General features: G+C 46.4%; 3 protein-coding genes across 3 annotated transcripts in view; 1 reads left to right on the top strand and 2 right to left on the bottom strand.

Annotated features, from left to right (window-relative positions):
• The window catches only part of LOC106593599 (NACHT, LRR and PYD domains-containing protein 1 homolog), a 160,900-nt gene that overhangs the window by 4,008 nt on the left and 135,518 nt on the right, over positions 1 to 21,374 (top strand). The window lies entirely within an intron of this gene.
• LOC123735261 (uncharacterized) overlaps positions 3,360 to 21,374 on the bottom strand; it is a 55,679-nt gene continuing 37,664 nt past the window's right edge. Inside the window, 1 exon segment of the mRNA XM_082978274.1 lies at positions 3,360 to 3,944. Coding sequence (XP_082834400.1) covers positions 3,544 to 3,944 — 401 coding nt within the window. The 3' untranslated portion in view covers positions 3,360 to 3,543.
• Positions 11,074 to 20,805, bottom strand: LOC145881484 (NACHT, LRR and PYD domains-containing protein 3). The gene is made up of 10 exons (XM_082978276.1): positions 20,579 to 20,805; positions 18,483 to 20,475; positions 18,226 to 18,399; positions 17,773 to 17,946; positions 16,869 to 17,042; positions 15,421 to 15,594; positions 14,615 to 14,661; positions 13,927 to 14,476; positions 12,374 to 12,705; positions 11,074 to 11,752 (listed from the first exon to the last, which is right to left on the bottom strand). The coding sequence occupies exons 1-10, from the start codon at positions 20,697 to 20,699 to the stop codon at positions 11,556 to 11,558; spliced, it is 3,936 nt and encodes a 1,311-aa protein (XP_082834402.1). The 5' UTR covers positions 20,700 to 20,805; the 3' UTR covers positions 11,074 to 11,555.

The raw sequence follows: 21,374 nt of genomic DNA on the forward strand, positions 1-21,374 counted from the left end.
AATCAATCACCTATAACAACAACTCACTACCTCATAGCCTATAACATCACATCATATTAATTAGGCTAATCAATATAAATCAACATAAAAGCCTACAATTATTATTCTTGAAAGTTGAAATCAGTATTGTAATAACTTTACAATTCTGCGGATGTTTAACCCCCTAAATCACCTCTCTCTACAATAGTCTAAGTTCTCAAACACTTGTCTATAATAAATTGTAAAAGGTTACAAACCTCAAACATGTTTCTTCGACCGTTATTTCTCTACTTCCTTATAAAATGTTGGCTACTTCCTATTTCAGGACAATGGGAGGGTTCAACAGGTATAGGTTTATAGCACATTTGACTTTGTTTGTTCAGGTGTTGTTCTGAAAATCTCCCCCCTGCCAGAACCCCCCCTTCTAATTGCCTTAAATTTGTGGCTAGAGTCAAATACTTTCTATAGACCAAACTTCACGTCAGGATAGGCAACCGAAATGAATAAGAAATGCATGTGTGTTATATTAAACATAGAGGAGGGAGTAAAATGTTGGCAAGCAATAAACATTTCATTACTATGGCTGAATTATTATCCTTACACTTTCAAAAATACTAGTCGAATAAGATATGGGAGAGATGACGAATTTTGGCAAAGAGATGTATTTATAGAATAATACAAAATCAGTAGCGGATTTAAGTACGGGCGACATGGGCACCGGGTGCAGGTGCCGAAGCCGAAGGGGGGGTTCGCTCAGGGCGCCATACAAGCTACAACAGCCACATACACTTGAAACAAATAGCCAAACGGAAAACTGCAGACAAAAATGCTTTCTGCTACTAAGATCAGTGAAATGTAGGCTAAACTGACAACGGAGTGAAGAGCAGAAATCTCAACTAGCAGGCAAGTCGCAGCAATGAAGAACGCGAAGGGGGGGAGATTTTCGGCACAACACCGGCACCTATTTGCCCGGATCCGGTACCTCTCGCGGCATGATGTATTTATTGTTTCACTGTTCGCACTGAATACATTCTAATAAAAGCGATCAGCGTTAAATCAAGTTGCCTCCTCGTTATTTCTCCCGCCCCACAGAAAGACCATCGTGTAAAAGCGCAGTGATCCTTCTGTGTAATCATCCTATCCTGCCACAATGATTCCAGACCTGTTCTCTCATTTGTACATAGAGGTTATGGGGAGGGCCGGTGGGGTAAATAACTGATCTTGACACAGCTCTTGGTAGTGGTGGTCAGCTAGTGAAGCGGTATCTACTTAATCACGTTACGTAGCCTAGGCTAGTCGTCTCCCCACTGAATTTGAATCGTGGGAAAGCCAAATAAAAAACGGATAAGAAAAGATAATCCAGTTTGATGACATTTTTTAATCCAAAAATCCAGAGAAACAAGGTGAATCGAAACGGATAAACGTCACAGCCACAGTCCCACTCATGGCTTTGAGCAAGAAATTTACTCTCAGGGTTAAAATGGACTTGACATGGGGAGAGGCATTGTGGGAAGTTTTTTTTTCCTTTACGAATTTGTACTGTACTGTGAAGGTAATCTGAATATGTGCTTCAAATTATCACATAGGCAGGAGGCCTGTGTTCTGCTGTAGCCTACATTGATTTATTTTATTTAAAGTTTTATTTGTGATATTTGTTGTGATGTTTTGTTCTACTGCTACATTGATATCTGGAAAATTATATTAAATTGGGGTCTTGTAAGCCCCTTAGTTTAATATTTGTGCATATGCATATGTCGGGTGTTCTGCAGTGTCGTCTAAACATGTTGCTGTACATTGATGTCTAGAAAATTAGGCTCTAAGAAACTCGGACTTGTGTAGGCCCTGCAACTATACTCAAGTATGTGGGCATACTGCAGTGACGTCTAAAATGCTTTGAATTAACACAATTAGACCAACGCACACATGAATACATTCCATTCCTTTTCCTGTCATTTATTGAAAATGTATTTGACAGAGATACTGCACATCAATCAACATTTCTGTAAATGTGCCAGATTTAACCAGCTAGCTAGTTTTCAACTGTAGTCCCTGAGCAGGTAGATAAACATAAAAAAATACAACATTAAAAAACATTTAGTAAAACATTGTGTATAGATGGGGTCTGATTGTCCTTCAGCCACTCTCAAGTCATTGGTAAAGGAGTGACAGGTTACACAGCTCCTTATATGTCCTTCAGACACTCTCAAGTCATTGGTAAAGGAGTGACAGGTTACACAGCTCCTTATATGTCCTTCAGCCACTCTCAAGTCATTGGTAAAGGAGTGACAGGTTACACAGCTCCTTATATGTCCTTCAGACACTCTCAAGTCATTGGTAAAGGAGTGACAGGTTACACAGCTCCTTATATGTCCTTCAGCCACTCTCAAGTCATTGGTAAAGGAGTGACAGGTTACACAGCTCCTTATATGTCCTTCAGACACTCTCAAGTCATTGGTAAAGGAGTGACAGGTTACACAGCTCCTTATATGTCCTTCAGCCACTCTCAAGTCATTGGTAAAGGAGTGACAGGTTACACAGCTCCTTATATGTCCTTCAGCCACTCTCAAGTCATTGGTAAAGGAGTGACAGGTTACACAGCTCCTTATATGTCCTTCAGCCACTCTCAATTCATTGGTAAAGGAGTGACAGGTTACACAGCTCCTTATATGTCCTTCAGACACTCTCAAGTCATTGGTAAAGGAGTGACAGGTTACACAGCCCCTTATGTGTCCTTCAGACACTCTCAAGTCATTGGTAAAGGAGTGACAGGTTACACAGCCCCTTATATGTCCTTCAGCCACTCTCAAGTCATTGGTAAAGGAGTGACAGGTTACACAGCTCCTTATATGTCCTTCAATGGTCAATGTGTTCCAGACGTGAGGCTCTCACTGAGAAAACTGCTGATAGACTGAGGTGGTTGTGTTGATATTCAGTCTCTCTCATGAACCTCTAACAGGAAAGCTGCTGATAGACTGAGGTGGTTGTGTTGATATTCAGTCTCTCTCATGAACCTCTTACCGGCCAACACTGTACAATATATTCATCAAATACATTTATGTTGAATGTGTGTAGGACTGACTGACCCTCCTGCTAGATAGTAGTCCAGCTAGGTACCTAGTGGAGGACTGACTGACCCTCCTGCTAGATAGGGGTCCAGCTAGGTACCTAGTGGAGGACTGACTGACCCTCCTGCTAGATAGTGGTCCAGCTAGGTACCTAGTGGAGGACTGACTGACCCTCCTGCTAGATAGGGGTCCAGCTAGGAACCTAGTGGAGGACTGACTGACCCTCCTGCTAGATAGTGGTCCAGCTAGGTACCTAGTGGAGGACTGACTGACCCTCCTGCTAGATAGTGGTCCAGCTAGGAACCTAGTGGAGGACTGACTGACCCTCCTGCTAGATAGGGGTCCAGCTAGGTACCTAGTGGAGGACTAACTGACCCTCTTGCTAGAAGATCCACACTTCCAGGAGGCTGCAGAAGGAGAGATGCTGTGTGGTTGGTCCTTCAGTAAGTTTATTGTTATTACAGTGGTCATGTTTGATTGACATTTTCTGTACGCTGAATTAAAGCAACAGACAGCAAGAACATGTTGAACCATCCTGCCTGTCTATTCTGCCTGGTCTCCCAACACCCAGGGGTTGACTACAACTGTTGGTCTGGAGCTGTGACCAAAGACAGGGGTCCAGCTCCCCAAGAAGGTTGATGATCCTGGAACTAGACTCATTTCCTTTTCTCAACACCATGTCGATGATGTCACGTGCCTTCTCTGCCCTCTCAGCTATCACCTTCACTGACTCCATTTCCTCCTGGTTGATGACTGTGTGATGCAGCAGTCCGTCCAGCAGACCATCCAGGACAGGTCTTGACACTCGTGTCACAAACTCTGTCCGTACAGAACGCAGCTGCTGCTCTGAAGAACCAGTAAGACTGCTCTCAGCCATACGCCCTGCCCCCAACACAGCACCTGAGAGAGTCAGGTTACAAAATAACTACATTTGTTAATTCACATTTGACATTTAGAAACAGACTTCTTTCAAAGTGACCTACAATAAAAGTCTAATTTGTATTATTGAATCTTTGCAATGAGAACCTATTCTTGAACATTAACGACCTGCATCAATGAACACAATGGATTCATTCATATTCGGTTTCACAGACGTAGAAATAGAGGATGGGGCCTTCAGAAGCAGGCTAATCTACATCAAGTCCTGGAGGAGATGTCATTGGGTCATTCAGAACCAGGCTAATCTACATCAAGTCCCGGAGGAGATGTCATTGGGTCATTCAGAACCAGGTTAATCTACATCAAGTCCTGGAGGAGATGTCATTGGGACATTCAGAACCAGGTTAATCTACATCAAGTCCTGGGGGAGATGTCATTGTTCTTGAAGACAGTCTTTTATAAACAGGACTAGTCCAGGTCCTACAGTAAACCATGTTGACTGGCCCTCAAGTCATTGGTTTGTATCTCTCATGTTTACTTACTAGTTGAATGGGTTTCAGTGATGTATTCATCTGAAAGAAACAGAAATAGGTTATATCACTCTAAATAGCATCTGTCAGAAAAAAACACAGTTATGATTGACATCTGCTCCTACCTATTGGTACCATATCTCTCCATACAGTCCTCTCATCATCACCGATTAACTCCATCTCAATGTCAACCCCTGTGTTTCCCATAATCATCTTACAACAGCTTGGTGTGGTGTCTGCAGGTAACAGCTGAATCTTCTGTAGAAGGCCATATGGTGCAACGATTGAGACAGACAGAGAAAGAAATAGTGAAATAGAATGATATTCCAGTTATTCATATACAATATGACAGATTCATGTCCTCAGCCTGCTAAAACTGCACCTCTGGATTGATGGAAGTGGAGTGGGGATTCTTGAGTGCAAACCAACTGTTCAGCTTTAAAGACCCGTATGGACTTGACAGGACCAATTCCGAATATCCTTGGGACACCTGATCTTTCTCCCGTTCCTGAACAGCCTACAAAATGAGCAATGTAGTAGTCAGTCAGAACAATGTAGTCTCATAATTCACACAACATACAGCTCACTGAGAAACCAATGTTAGTCATAGTTTTTCTTGTATTAATGAATGTTACCACAGAAATAGATTTCTCACAGAGCTGCATGTTGTCTTTGCAATCTAGAGATTTTCAACAAACTATCAGCTTTCCTTCAGTAAGTTTCAACATACTGTTGTCACTTCAGTGAAAGTGCCTCACCTCTTTCTGACTGGAGTTTCTGAGGAGCATGTACAGCCTTGAAATGACTGTTGACCTTTTTACTGCCATATAGAGGACCACGTCACAGTGGACATCTACGTTCAAAGACAGTAATCTCAGTATAACAGAGATAAGTGAGAACTTCGGAGGGAGAATCTTAGCATGGAATCTGGTGACCTCATGCACTTCCTCTAAAGACACTCCATGTTCCTCTACATGAAGAATCTTCATCTCATTCCTCAGGGAAGGGTTGGTCCCTGAACAACACAATAAAAATGAGACAGAAAGACAAATATTGTATTATTCATCCAACTAAAACACAAAGAATATGGAGTACCAGATCACAGTAAACTCAAACTCCCAGAATAGTTCCTTCATTCATTCAGGAAGTGAAACTCAGTTACATGGAAATGTCTTTCTGAATACTATTTCTATATGGTTTTACCTAAACAGACAAAGTGTGGCAGATGAACTTCCTCCAGTTCACCTAACTCCATAGCGATGTCCAGCAATGGACCACCTTGTGTGTACTGCATGTCTTTCAGAAGTTGAATGTAGGGTTCCCAGTTCCTGAAGTGATACTTCAGAATGACATCTCTCTCACACAGCCAGCGGAGCCCAGACACTGTGCACTCATAACTCCCTTTGGGTGTCCTGTGCCTGAGGGCAACAACAAGATATGGGAGAGAGGGTCAATGGTCAAATGGAGATGTTAGATTAGAAGACTATTCCCAAAGGTAATGGGGAAATACACTAGCAGGTGGAATGAAATGTTAATAGTTATTTTACCTGAACATTGTCATTCCCTGGACAGTGGAAGTCAAGGGTTCAATCTGAATCCAGTGTGTGGAGTCCTGAACAAGGACAAGCATGTCAGTAATACATATGGGGCCTGTTTCCTGGACACAGATTGAGTCTAGTGCTGGACTAAAAAGCATGCTCAATTGAAGTTTCAATAAAAAAGTTATTTAAGGTCCAGGACTAGACTTAATCTGTGTCTGGGAAACTGGCCCATTAACCAAAGTAACTAATCTAATGTATTTATTCAATGTTACATGGAATGCAGGTGATTTATCAATTCAACTGTCTAATGACAAAATATGAAAACAGGTAAAATCCTGCATGTGTCACAGTATCTAACGAAGGTGGCGCCCCTCCTCGGTCGGGCGGCGCTCGGCGGTCGTCGTCGCCGGCCTATTAGCTGCCACCGATCGTTGTTTCTGTGTCTTTTGGTTTTGTCTGTCTGTCTATCTCGCACCTGTTTTGTGTTTGTCATTAGTGGGGGGTTATTTAGTGTGTATTTTCAGTTGGGGTTCTCGTGCGGGATTGTTTATTGTCCACTCAGGACAGTTGTGATTGTAAATTGTTATTGTCGATTATTATTGCCGGGCTGCGCCCCGTGCGCTTTTCGTTTCCAGTGCGCTTATTTTGGGAAGGTGTTTTTCCCCTGGCAGACTTCACCACGCGCCTGGTGCCCTACGGCTATTGCGCGTCACTAATACTATTAAAACACCGTTGCTCCGGCCCTCTGTCTCCTGCTCCTGATTCCACCTCTCCACTGGTCCTAGACAGTCGTGACAGAATCCCGCACCGAATATGGAGTCAGCAGGAGCAGAAGCGCCGTCCATGGCTGAGCAGGTCTCTCAACACGCCAGCCTCCTCCACCGCCTAGGCTCGGCCATGGACCAGGTGTTGGCCCGGTTGGAGAACTGGGAGAGAGGTGCTTCCCCAGCTGGACCAGCTCCGGTCCCTCACCCTGCGCCCCTACACACACACCCTGAAGCGGCCGCCGGTGGTATCCGGATTACTCCTTCCCCGGGAGTTCGATGGGACGGCCGCTGGGTGCAAGGGGTTCTTGCTCCAATTGGAACTATACCTGGCGACCGTCCGCCCCCCCCCCCCTTCCGACGAAGAGAGGGTGAGCGTCCTCGTCTCCTGTCTCACGGGTCGAGCCCTGGAATGGGCCAATGCGGTCTGGGATGGCCCAGACTCGGCTCGGGGCGACTACCCTGAGTTCACCCGCCGCTTCCGGGCGGTTTTCGATCATCCCCCGGAGGGCAGGGCGGCGGGTGAGCGGCTATTCCACTTGAGACAGGAGACGAGGAGCGCTCAGGATTTCGCCCTAGAATTCCGGACTCTCGCCGCTGGATCGGGGTGGAACGAACGGGCCTTGATAGACCACTATAGGTGTAGCCTTCGCGAGGACGTCCGCCGGGAGCTGGCCTGTAGGGACAACGCCTCCACCCTAGACCAACTGGTGGATTTGTCCATTAGACTGGACAACCTGCTGGCTTCCCGGGGACGTTCCAGTCGGGGCCTGTTCGTTCCGCCTCCCAGTCCCCCCGCTCCACAGCCCATGGAGATAGGGGGGACTGCGTCGAGGAGGACCGGAGGGGGGGGTCTCTCCTGCACCCGATGTGGACGCAGAGGACACACTGTGGACCGGTGCTGGAGTGGTCCCCCCGGGAGTTTGGAGGGCATGCAGAGCACTACTTCGAACCCCCAGGTGAGTCCGCACCAGCCACACCCAGAGCCCCCTGTCGACCACATGTACACCTCTGTTTGTTTTCCTGATTTTTCCCCTCACTTCCAGTATAAGGCACTAGTCGATTCAGGTGCAGCTGGGAGTTTTATGGACCGTGGGTTAGCGAAGAGGTTAGGGATTCCCCTGGTTCAGCTGGACCACCCCTTCCCTGTGCACGCCCTAGATAGTCGACCGCTAGGGTCAGGCCAAGTAGGGGAGGTCACAGTGCCACTGGTTATGCAGACGTGGGGGGGTCATGAGGAGCGTATCAGCCTGTTCCTCATTGACTCCCCAGTGTTTCCGGTGGTACTGGGAATCCCCTGGCTAGCCACGCACAACCCGCAGATTTCGTGGAGACAGAGGGCTCTTACGGGGTGGTCGAGGGAGTGCTCAGGTAGGTGCATAGGAGTTTCCATCGGTGCGACTACGGTGGAGAGTCCAGACCAAGTCTCCACCGTGCACATTCCCTCAGAGTATGCCGATTTGGCTATCGCCTTCAGTAAGACGAAGGCGACTCTATTACCCCCCCATCGACGAGGGGATTGTGCGATAAACCTCCAGGCCGACGCGGTTCTTCCTAGGAGTCACGTGTATCCTCTGTCTCAGGAGGAGACAGTGGCTATGGATACATACGTCACTGAGTCCTTGAGACAGGGATACATTCGGCCATCTAAGTCCCCCGTCTCCTCGAGTTTTTTTTCGTGAAGAAGGAGGGAGGTCTGCGCCCGTGCATTGACTATAGAGGTCTAAATGCTATCACAGTGGGTTTCAGTTACCCGCTACCTCTCATTGCTACGGCAGTGGAGTCATTTCACGGGGCGCGCTTCTTCACGAAATTAGATCTCAGGAGCGCATATAACCTGGTGCGTATCCGAGATGGAGACGAGTGGAAAACCGCATTTAGTACCACATCGGGCCATTATGAGTACCTCGTCATGCCGTATGGGTTAAAGAACGCTCCCGCTCTCTTCCAATCCTTTGTGGACGAGGTCCTTCGGGACATGCTCGGGCAGGGTGTGGTGGTGTACATCGATGACATCTTGATTTGCTCCGCCACACGCGCCGAGCATGTGTCCCTCGTGCGTAAAGTGCTTGGGCGGCTGCTGGAGCATAACCTATACGTCAAGGCTGAGAAATGCGAGTTCTTCAAACGAGCCGTCTCATTTCTAGGATATCGCATTTCCACCTCGGGGGTAGAGGTGGAGTGTGACCGCGTGACGGCTGTGCGTAATTGGCCAACCCCAACCACTGTGAAGGAGGTGCAGCGGTTCTTGGGGTTCGCTAATTATTATCGGAGGTTTATCCGGGGTTTTGGTCAGGTGGCGGCTCCCATTACCTCACTGATGAAGGGGGGGCCGGTGCGGCTACGATGGTCAGCAGAGGCGGACAGAGCCTTCCATCGTCTGAAGGTTCTGTTTACCAATGCACCTGTCCTGGCGCATCCGGACCCCTCCTTGCCATTCATAGTGGAGGTGGACGCGTCCGAGGCTGGGGTAGGAGCTGTGCTATCGCAGCGCTCGGGCGTTCCTCCGAAGCTCCGCCCATGTGCCTTCTTTTCTAAGAAGCTGAGCCCGGCGGAGCGCAACTATGATGTGGGGGACCGGGAGCTGTTAGCCGTGGTCAGGGCTTTGACGGTGTGGAGACATTGGCTTGAGGGGGCACGTCACCCTTTTCTCATCTGGACCGACCACCGTAACCTGGAGTATATTCGGGCAGCGAAGAGGCTTAATCCCCGTCAGGCAAGGTGGGCCATGTTTTTTACGAGGTTTCACTTTACCCTCTCGTACATTCCAGGTTCCCGGAACCGGAAGGCTGACGCACTGTCGCGTCTCTACGACACCGAGGAGCGGACCATCGATCCCACTCCCATAGTCCCCGCCTCCTGTCTGGTGGCACCGGTGGTATGGGAGGAGGATGCGGACATCGAGCGGGCGGGTCGGTCAGAACCCACTCCTCCTCAATGTCCCGTGGGCCTGAAATACGTTCCGCTTGGTGTTCGCGATCGTCTGATCCGATGGTCCCACGCTCTACCCTCCTCGGGTCATCCTGGGGTGGAACGGACAGTGCGGGGCCTGAAGGGAAGGTACTGGTGGCCCACCTTGGCTGAGGATGTTCGGCGTTATGTCTCTTCCTGTTCGGTATGCGCTCAGTGCAAGGCTCCTAGGCACCTGCCTCGAGGGAAATTACAGCCCCTCCCCGTTCCACAGCGGCCTTGGTCTCACCTCTCGGTGGATTTCCTCACGGATCTCCCGCCGTCCCAGGGGAATACGGCGATCCTGGTCGTTGTGGACAGGTTCTCTAAGTCCTGCCGTCTGCTCCCTTTGTCCGGTCTTCCTACGGCCCTGCAAACCGCGGAGGCCCTGTTCACCCATGTCTTCCGGCACTATGGGGTGCCCGAGGACATCGTATCTGATCGGGGTCCCCAGTTCACGTCCAGGGTGTGGAGATCGTTTATGGAGAGGCTGGGGGTCTCGGTCAGCTTGACCTCGGGGTTCCACCCCGAGAGTAATGGGCAGGTGGAGCGCATTAACCAGAATGTGGGCAGGTTCCTGCGGTCGTATTGCCGGGACCGGCCAGGGGAGTGGGCGCAGTTCGTGCCATGGGCCGAGATGGCCCAGAACTCTCAGCGCCACTCCTCTACCAACCTATCACCCTTCCAGGTGGTATTGGGGTATCAGCCGGTCCTGGTGCCATGGCAACAGAGCCAGACGGAGGCTCCTGCGGTGGAGGCATGGGTGAAGCGCTCTCAGGAGACCTGGAATGGTGTCCAGGAGTGCCTAAGGAGGGCTGGTGAACGTCACAAGGAGAGCGCTGACCGCCACCGCAGTGACGCCCCCGTGTATAATCCGGGGGACAGAGTCTGGCTCTCGACCCGGAACCTGCCTCTCCGCCTGCCCTGCCGGAAGCTGGGTCCGCGGTTTGTGGGGCCGTTCAAAGTCCTGAGGAGGATAAACGAGGTGTGTTACAGGTTACAACTCCCTTCATATTACCGTATTAACCCCTCGTTTCATGTGTCTCTCCTCAGGCCGGTGGTAGCTGGTCCACTGCAGGACGATGAGGTGCTGGAGGTCCCCCCGCCCCCCCGGACATCGGGGGGGCCCCGGCGTACACAGTCCGAGCCATCCTGGACTCCCGACGTCGGGTCGGGGGCCTGCAGTACCTCGTGGACTGGGAGGGGTACGGTCCGGAGGAGAGGTGCTGGGTTCCGGCGGCGGACATTCTAGATCCACCTATGCTACAAGAATTCCACCGTCGCCGTCCGGATCGGCCGGCGCCTCGCCCTCCGGGCCATCCCCGAGGCCGGCATCGGGTACTGTCACAGTATCTAACGAAGGTGTCGCCCCTCCTCGGTCGGGCGGCGCTCGGCGGTCGTCGTCGCCGGCCTATTAGCTGCCACCGATCGTTGTTTCTGTGTCTTTTGGTTTTGTCTGTCTGTCTATCTCGCACCTGTTTTGTGTTTGTCATTAGTGGGGGGTTATTTAGTGTGTATTTTCAGTTGGGGTTCTCGTGCGGGATTGTTTATTGTCCACTCAGGACAGTTGTGATTGTAAATTGTTATTGTCGATTATTATTGCCGGGCTGCGCCCCGTGCGCTTTTCGTTTCCAGTGCGCTTATTTTGGGAAGGTGTTTTTCCCCTGGCAGACTTCGCCACGCGCCTGGTGCCCTACGGCTATTGCGTCACTAATACTATTAAAACACCGTTGCTCCGGCCCTCTGTCTCCTGCTCCTGATTCCACCTCTCCACTGGTCCTAGACAGTCGTGACAGCATGACTACAAGCAGAACACAGGACTGTCTATATCCCAGTATGAATGGTTGGTCAGTACACACCTGGCTTTGAGACTGTGTTTATATTACTAAAGCAGAACACAGGACTGTCTATATCCCAGTATGAATGGTTGGTCAGTACACACCTGGCTTTGAGACTGTGCCTGACTCCTGCAGGTATGTAAAAGTAAGAATTGACATTATGACTTACCTCAACATGGTCACAAGTCTTACAGCTCTGAGGAATCCCTGAAGCCAAAAGTAGTTGTTACTTAAAATGGACAATCTCATGGAATATTGAATTCATAATTATTAAATAGACTTAATAAAAATGAATATAAGTGATCAACAGTCTCAGAATGTACACTCATTAGCATACCATAATCTGACATTAGTGTTATATTAATTAATGTTTGTGGAAGCAGGAAACAACATCGTTCTCGTCCATGTTTTGTAGATGTTGGGGTCTGATTTCTGGTAGATCCTAGGATGAGAGCTTAAAGGTAGAGTCAGCTAAATGATGATGTACGAGCAGCACAACAGATATTGTGATGAGCAAGATGCCTGACTTCTCTCTCACACAGTCACACACAGTATCTGTCCATGTGCAAGGGTTCTCTTCACTCTCTAACAGAGTGGTAGTCACGGGACCAAAACAGCAGAGAAATTTAGCCTTGCTGTATAACGCTCTTAGTTGTTGTAGAAATTGACCCACTATGCTGTTTACTTTGTGCATCTACGTCATATCGCTGACTCTACCTTTAAGTTTGTTCTGACCAAATAGATCATGATTGTGTTCCTTGACTGGGACTCAACTACAATGAACGCTTTAAACAATTTTGATTTAAAAACAATTATCAGTTAACTCACATTTCTCAGGTCCAGGCTTGATCCAACTCTCTCCACCATGGTCTCTTGTGTCCTCAGGTCCAGGCTTGATCCAACTCTCTCCACCATGGTATCTGGTGTTCTCAGGTCCAGGCTTGATCCAACTCTCTCCACCATGGTCTCTGGTGTTCTCAGGTCCAGGCTTGATACAACTCTCTCCACCATGGTCTCTGATGTTCTCAGGTCCAGGCTTGATACAACTCTCTCCACCATGGTCTCTGGTGTTCTCAGGTCCAGGCTTGATCCAACGCTCTCCACCATGGTCTCTGGTGTCCTCAGGTCCAGGCTTGATCCAACTCTCTCCACCATGGTCTCTGGTGTTCTCAGGTCCAGGCTTGATCCAACTCTCTCCACCATGGTCTCTGATGTTGGTAAAGCAGAAGGATAGACTGTGATTAAACTAAATACAACTTATAAAGGCTTTATATAGCATACATACAGTCTTCATAAGACATACAACAAGTTTATAAGGGGTGAGAGAACAACTCCCTACGTAGTGCGCATTGCCTAAATGTGACATAACCCACTATGTCAACTTTCATAGAGGCAATACTAATGAAGACATTGCATATGTTGAGGAAAGCCCTTAGAGATGTGAAGTCACCAGGTATCATGAGTTACATACCCCCAGGTAGTGATTAGAGAGAGAATGACATTACAGAGAGGCTGTTCTATTTACCAGGTTCTGATGCCCTCTAGTGGTTAGAGAGAGAATGACATTACAGAGAGGCTGTTCTATTTAACAGGTTCTGATGCCCTCTAGTGGTTACAGAGAGAATGACATTACAGAGAGGCTGTTCTATTTAACAGGTTCTGATGCCCTCTAATGGTTAGAGAGATAATGACATTACAGAGAGGCTGTTCTATTTAACAGGTTCTGATTCCCTCTAGTGGTTAGAGAGAGAATGACATTACAGAGAGGCTGTTCTATTTAACAGGTTCTGATGCCCTCTAGTGGTTAGAGAGATAATGACATTACAGAGAGGCTGTTCTATTCAACAGGTTTTGATGCCCTCTAGTGGTTAGAGAGAGAATGACATTACAGAGAGGCTGTGCTATTTAACAGGTTCTGATGCCCTCTAATGGTTAGAGAGAGAATGACATTACAGAGAGGCTGTTCTATTTAACAGGTTCTGATGCCCTCTAGTGGTTACAGAGAGAATGACATTACAGAGAGGCTGTTCTATTTAACAGGTTCTGATGCCCTCTAGTGGTTAGAGAGAGAATGACATTACAGAGAGGCTGTTCTATTCAACAGGTTTTGATGCCCTCTAGTGGTTAGAGAGAGAATGACATTACAGAGAGGCTGTTCCATTTAACAGACTGAAATTAAATAGAGGACAGGAATCTACTAACACATTAAAACACACCACTACTACTAATCTAACTGTCTGTAGGTCCAACAGAACACATTAAAACACACCACTACTACTAATCTAACTGTCTGTAGGTCCAACAGAACACATTAAAACACACCACTACTAATGTAATTATAGAAATGATGAAACAAATGATAAAACATTGCTATGACTCACCTCTGAATGTGTTGGTCATCTATCTGACACAGGGTCACTGAGGAGGAGGAGGAGCAAACCCCAAACCCAGGATAGAGGGGTTCAGTGAATGTGGTGTGTTCTGTGTAAAGGTGTGTCAGTGTACCAGAGGAGGACACACTATAGAAGGACAAAGTACCAGCTGGCCAGTCCAGATACACTCCAACTCTGTTAGAAACAGGACCAGAGATTGTTCTGCTGACTCCAGGATGGTGAAATAAGTAGAGGCCATCACAGCAGATTAAACACCAGGACTTCCTATTGAATCCAATAAAACTGTCATCCTCTTCTACCTTCCTGTTCATTCCTTTGTACACCACACCAATGTCAGCCCATTCACCATCCTTCTCCACCTCCCAGTAATAACGAGATCCAGATAAGCCTTCTCTGCAGAGAACTTGGGGACTATAGTCAAATCTGTCTGGATGGTTTTCATAATGCTGCTTCTCTTCCAATGTCACCTTCCTGTTCCCCTCAGACAGTATCAGGTTTGGGTTTACTGTATTTGGGTCCAGGGTGAGATGACAGGCATCTGTAGACAAAAGGAGAGTTTAATCAAACCACATCTTCATATAAAATGTTGTTGTTTGTAGGTACAGAACAAGTATTGATTAGTTACTATGATACTATAGTTCTGAATATGCAGTTAATTAGGATTGAAGAGACGTACATTTCCTCAGCCCTGATTTGAGCCTGCACTCTCCACCATGATCCACACTGTAGGAGAAACAGGTTATTGACTGACAAAGACCTAATAAAGCAGTCAACATTTAAACCATATTGTTGTGTTCTGGTGCACTATCCAAGTTCATTACTAGAGACATACAGGTATTCTATCCTACCTACTGCATACAGAACGGAGTACAATTCATTACTAGAGACATACAGGTATTCTATCCTACCTACTGCATACAGAACGGAGTACAATTCATTACTAGAGATATACAGGTACTCTATCCTACCTACTGCATACAGAACAGAGTACAATTCATTACTAGAGACATACAGGTATTTTATCCTACCTACTGCATACAGAACAGAGTACAATTCATTACTAGAGACATACAGGTATTCTATCCTACCTACTGCATACAGAACGGAGTACAATTCATTACTAGAGACATACAGGTATTCTATCCTACCTACTGCATACAGAACAGACTACAATTCATTACTAGAGACATACAGGTATTATATCCTACCGACTGCATACAGAACAGAGTACAATTCATTACTAGAGACAAACAGGTATTCTATCCTACCTACTGCATACAGAGCGGAGTACAATTCCAACAGGATATCAGAGATGCAGAAGAAGAGTATTCATGTAGTGATGATGTATGCTGTGTTGGAGTGCTCAGCCTGCTGAGTAAACTTCCCCTTAATTCTACCATCATGTCCTCATGTTACTGAACCTACTACACTACATATGACACAACCACTGCTCACACTATTATGACATCTATTCTGACTTACTTCAGCTTCATCAGTTTATATGTGGGATCCACCAGAGCAGCTGAAAGCAGTCCACCTGCAGAGTCTCCTGGGTGATTGTAGCTCAGGTCCAGCTCTTTCAGGTGGGAGGGGTTTGACCTCAGAGCTGAAGACAGAGCAGCACAGCCCTCCTCTGTGACCAGACAGCCAGACAGCCTAAAGAGAGACACAACAGCTGTCTAGGTTGGTGTACTGGTGTCAATCATCTTGTAGGACACCCATACATTTGTCCATGACACAAACATTGTGAAGAAACGTCAGATTTTCAGAGTACTTGTTTTACTAAGCTCAGTACAGACCTGACTGAAACAGTTGTACTTACCCCAGTGTGTGTAGTTTACAGTCTGGATCCTCCAGTCCAGCAGACAGCAGTGTAACTCAGCTCAGTACTGACCTGACTGAAACAGCTGTACTTACCCCAGTATGTGTAGTTTACAGTCTGGATCCTCCAGTCCAGCAGACAGTAGTGTAACTCAGCTCAGTACAGACCTGACTGAAACAGCTGTACTTACCCCAGTGTGTGTAGTTTACAGTCTGGATCCTCCAGTCCAGCAGACAGCAGTGTAACTCAGCTCAGTACAGACCTGACTGAAACAGCTGTACTTACCCCAGTGTGTGTAGTTTACAGTCTGGATCCTCCAGTCCAGCAGACAGCAGTGTAACTCAGCTCAGTACAGACCTGACTGAAACAGCTGTACTTACCCCAGTGTGTGTAGTTTACAGTCTGGATCCTCCAGTCCAGCAGACAGCAGTGTAACTCAGCTCAGTACCGACCTGACTGAAACAGCTGTACTTACCCCAGGGTGTGTAGTTTACAGTCTGGATCCTCCAGTCCAGCAGACAGCAGTGTAACTCAGCTCAGTACCGACCTGACTGAAACAGCTGTACTTACCCCAGTGTGTGTAGTTTACAGTCTGGATCCTCCAGTCCAGCAGACAGCAGTGTAACTCAGCTCAGTACAGACCTGACTGAAACAGCTGTACTTACCCCAGTGTGTGTAGTTTACAGTCTGGATCCTCCAGTCCAGCAGACAGCAGTGTAACTCAGCTCAGTACAGACCTGACTGAAACAGCTGTACTTACCCCAGTGTGTGTAGTTTACAGTCTGGATCCTCCAGTCCAGCAGACAGCAGTGTAACTCAGCTCAGTACTGACCTGACTGAAACAGCTGTACTTACCCCAGTGTGTGTAGTTTACAGTCTGGATCCTCCAGTCCAGCAGACAGCAGTGTAACTCCTGAGTCCTGCAGGTCATTGTCTCTCAGCTCCAGTTGTTTCAGTTGTGAGTTGGGTGAACTCAGGACTGAGGCCAGATCTGAACAGCAACCCTCTGTCAGACCACACTGACCTAGACTAGAGGGCAGAAGAGCACATGATTAACACATGTTCAAAACATCCACATAATAACTCATACTGAAGATATTTAACTCACACTAGTGTCTGTATGTTGCAGAGTGGACTGGTTAGTCCAACACAGAGCAGCTCCACTCCTCTGTCTTCCAGGTCATTGTTGCTGAGGTCCAGTTCTCTCAGGGGGGAGTTTGGTGTCTGCAGAGCTGAGGCCAGAGTCTCACAGGATTCATATGTGAGTTTACAGTGATCCAGTCTGGAGAGAGGAGATATGTCGATACACTGTTAAATATGCAAAACATTAAGAATAATGAGATGCATTAGGACAATAACAGAAGGACACATTATTAACCAATGTTAACTTTTTACAACCATTTTCATATTTTCATATATTTTTAGTATACGTTTTTACAAGATGAGTGACGAGAAGTGAATCATCCAGCTCATTGGGTCTCTCTCTACACCCCCCATATGCCATGTCATGAAATATGCAGACAGACTGATTAAAAGTATGTTTACATTGTAATATTTCTGACAGACAACTTCTAACTCCGCCCATAACTTTTGGAATTATAGCATTCCCAGAAAGCATGAATTATTGACTCATTGTTAGTTTTACACTTAAGACATGACTGTCGTTGTGCTGTACAATTTGTTAATTTTGTCTCGTGTAATAAACTCTATACATTAGTTTATACTGGATTAATCATATATTTTTGCTAACTTTAATTTCATTAGTTATGTTCCAACATTCCCTCCATCTTGTGACCAATATCAGTTCTTTTTAAGTCTTGGTTCCTATAGTTTATATTTTTTACTAAAAACACAAACTAACTCACTCAATATATTTAACCTTAGTTTGATATATTTATCACATTTGATGAATGTTTCTGCATATTGACCAAGATGTTAAAATAATGTTAACATAATAACTACAAATATATAAACACTATAAAGACAGTGGATACTGAAGATAGTTAACTCACACTAGTGTCTGTATGTTGTGGAGTGGACTGGTTAGTCCAACACAGAGCAGCTCCACTCCTCTGTCTCCCAGGTCATTGTAGCTGAGGTCCAGGTCTCTCAGGGGGGAGTTTGGTGTCTGCAGAGCTGAGGCCAGAGTCTCACAGGATTCATATGTGAGTTCACAGCGATCCAGTCTGGAGAGAGGAGATATGTCGACACACTGTTAAATATGCAAAGCTTTAAGAATAACGAGATGCATTAAGACAATAACAGAAGGACATGACTAGACTATGTTAAAAACATACTAACTCACTCAAGATATTTAACCTTAGTTTCATATATTTATCACATTTCATGTATGTTTCTGCATATTTACCAAGATGTTCAAATAATGTTAAAAACATAATAACACCTAATTACTATAAATATATAAACACTATAAAGACAGTGGATACTGAAGATATTTAACTCACACTAGTGTCTGTATGTTGCAGAGTGGACTGGTTAGTCCAACACAGAGCAGCTCCACTCCTCTGTCTTCCAGGTCATTGTAGCTGAGGTTCAGTTCTCTCAGGGGGGAGTTTGGTGTCTGCAGAGCTGAGGTCAGAGTCTCACAGGATTCATACGTGAGTTTACAGTGATCCAGTCTTGAGAGAGGAGATAATCTGTTAGATATACAAATCCTTCATTATAATGATACTGTATACATAAACTCAATAACAGAACTTACAGTGCTCTCTTGCAGGTTTTCACTACCGGCAGCAACCTCTGATAACCTTCCTCTGTTGTGTTGTATGTCTTCAGGTCAAACTCCTCCAGCACCTCCTCTGACATCAGTAACAGGTAGGCCAGGGCTGAACATTGGTCAGGTTTTAGCTCTGTTTCTGAAAGAGTTCCTGATCGCAGGGAGGTCTGCATGTCTTCAACTAGAGAGTTGGCACCAAGTTCATTCAGACAGTGGAACAAGTTGATGATCCTTTCTGGTGAGGATTCTCTTTTGATCTTGACTGAAAGGTACCCAACTGTTCTCTTAACTGTTTTCTCATTGGTCTCTGTCGTACATCCTGTCTGTGTCAGAAGGCCTCGTAACAGATTCTGATTGGACTCCAGTGAGAGACCCAGAAGGAAGCGGAGGAACAGGTCCAGGTGTCCATTCTCACTCTTCAAGGCCTGGTCCACTGCTCTCCTGTGTAAGTCAGACAACTGGAATGACTCCTCTTCATCATTGTCGTCATCATCATCCTCATCTTCGTCATTGTTCTCCTCCTCCTCGTCCTGCTTATCATCAATCTCCTCCTCCTCCTCCTCCTCCTCCTCATCATCATCATCATCCTTGTTCTCCTCCTCCTCGTCCTGCTTATCATCAATCTCCTCCTCCTCCTCCTCCTCCTCCTCATCATCATCATCATCATCACTAGTGACTGCTTTGGGGGGGAAAACATTTTCCTTCTTGTCCAGACATGATTCTATAGCATGCACTGCTGCTAGAAACTCCTGAATGCTCAGATGCACAAAGCTGTAGACCTTCTCTTGGTTCAGCCCAGATTCTTCTTTAAAGATCTCTGTACACAATGCTGAGTACACTGATGCCTCTGTGACATCAAGGCCACACTCTCTCAGGTCCTCCTCATAGAAGATCAGGTTGCCCTTCTGTAGCTGTTGGAAAGCCAGCTTTGCCAGTTTCAGGATCATCTCTTTGTCTGACTGAGACAGTTCCTTTGGGTTTGTCTCTGTGGCTTTGTTGTACTTCCTGTTCTTCACAATGATTTGGATGAATATGAAGTGTGAGTACATCTGGGTCAGAGTTTTGGGGACTTCATCCTTCTCTGCCTCTTTCAGTATCATCTCAAGGACAGTGGCTGATATCCAACAGAAGACTGGCATGTGGCACATGATGTGGAGGCTCCTTGATGTCTTCATGTGTTTGATGATTTCATTGGCCAGATTCTGATCTGTGATTTTCTTCCTGAAATACTCCTCCTTCTGTGGATCATTGAACCCTCGTACCTCTGTCACCTGGTCAACACACTCAGGAGGGATCTGATTGGCTGCTGCAGGCCGTGAGGTTATCCAGACGAGAGCAGAGGGAAGCAGATTCCCCTCGATGAGGTTTGTCAGCAGCACGTCCACTGAGGTTGGCTTCATGACATCACAGCACTTCTCATTGTTTTTGAAGTCTAGAGGAAGTCGACACTCATCCAGACCATCAAAAATGAAAACAGTTTTGGTTTCACCATCTTCAATGCTGTCAATCTCTTTCAGCTCTGGGAAGTAGTGGGAAAGAAGTTGCATCAGACTGTATTGGTCCTTTTTCAGGTTCAGATCACGGAAAGGAAGAGGAAACATGAAATGAACGTCCTGATTTGCTTTTCCCTCTGCCCAGTCAAGGATGACCTTCTGCACAGAGACTGTTTTTCCAATGCCAGCGATTCCTTTTGTCAGCACAGTTCTGATAGGTTTGTCTTGTCCAGGTAAAGGCTTGAAGATGTCGTTGCATTTGATTGGTGTCTCTTGTGTGGTTTGTTTCTTGGATGCCATCTCTATCTGTCTAACCTCATGTTCATTACTGAGCCCTCCACTTCCACCCTCTGTGATGTAGAGCTCTGTGTAGATGTCCTTTAACAGAATTTGGTTTCCATGGTGTCCAATTCCTTCAGATATGTGTTGATACTTGTGTTTCAGTTTAGCCTTAATGTCTTGTTGGACTGTCAGCAGAGTTTGACCTGTAGGAAAACAATGAGAGTTGGGACTCATAAGTTTGTGTGTATGTGTTTTATAAGGGCCTTTGTACCGTTCTTTGTAATATTGTATGAAATACAGTCTTACTTCTTCTGTCCAGAAGGTTGTGTGGGATCTTTAATGGATCCTCACTGTCCAAACTCTCCACTTCCTTATTGTCATCTGGAAATGGTTCCTGGCTGAAAGCAGGTGGCTGATCACTCTTCATTGATAGCAGGCTGGTTGTAGGGGACTCTGCTCTGGGCTTCTGGACACTGAACAAAACAGGGAGACAGATCACCTCATCAATATCTCATCAACTTCATTTTAACAACTGTATAATGGACCTTCTGCTGTATAAATCCAGATGTTTCTTTTTAAATGAATCCACAATTGGGAAAACAGCAGCACTGAGTGGTATCTACTCTGTCTTTTATAAAGCTAGCCATCTTCAGTTAGCTAGCCATCTTCAGTTAGCTAGCCATCTTCAGTTAGCTATCCATCTTCAGTTAGCTATCCATCTTCAGTTAGCTAGCCATCTTCAGTTAGCTAGCCATCTTCAGTTAGCTAGCCATCTTCAGTTAGCTAGCCAGCTTCAGTTAGCTTCACATTCCAGGTCCGGCTTCACCCATACTATGATGGTGTATACTCCCGCTGCTAAGTCTAGTAGGCTTATAACTGTGTGTTGCACATGGCTAGTCGAACTCCAAACTCTTCATTTAGGCAGGTTAACATTTACATTTACATTTAAGTCATTTAGCAGACGCTCTTATCCAGAGCGACTTACAAATTGGTGCATTCACCTTATGATATCCAGTGGAACAACCACTTTACAATAGTGCATCTAAATCTTTTAAGGGGGGGGGGGGGGTTAGAAGGATTACTTTATCCTATCCTAGGTATT

This window comes from Salmo salar, chromosome 08, assembly GCF_965601325.2.
Source record: "Salmo salar chromosome 08, fSalSal1, whole genome shotgun sequence".
NCBI lineage: Eukaryota > Metazoa > Chordata > Actinopteri > Salmoniformes > Salmonidae > Salmo > Salmo salar.

What these genes read in the sequence shown, in the direction of transcription:
- LOC145881484 (XM_082978276.1), bottom strand. Translation starts at nt 20,699, where the DNA reads ATGAAGAGTGATCAGCCACCTGCTTTCAGCCAGGAACCATTTCCAGAT. An exon ending in CAACCTTCTGGACAGAAGAA is followed by an intron (nt 20,476 to 20,578) that starts GTAAGACTGTAT and finishes GTTTTCCTACAG; the next exon opens with GTCAAACTCTGCTGACAGTC. An exon ending in AAAACCTGCAAGAGAGCACT is followed by an intron (nt 18,400 to 18,482) that starts GTAAGTTCTGTT and finishes TCCTCTCTCAAG; the next exon opens with ACTGGATCACTGTAAACTCA.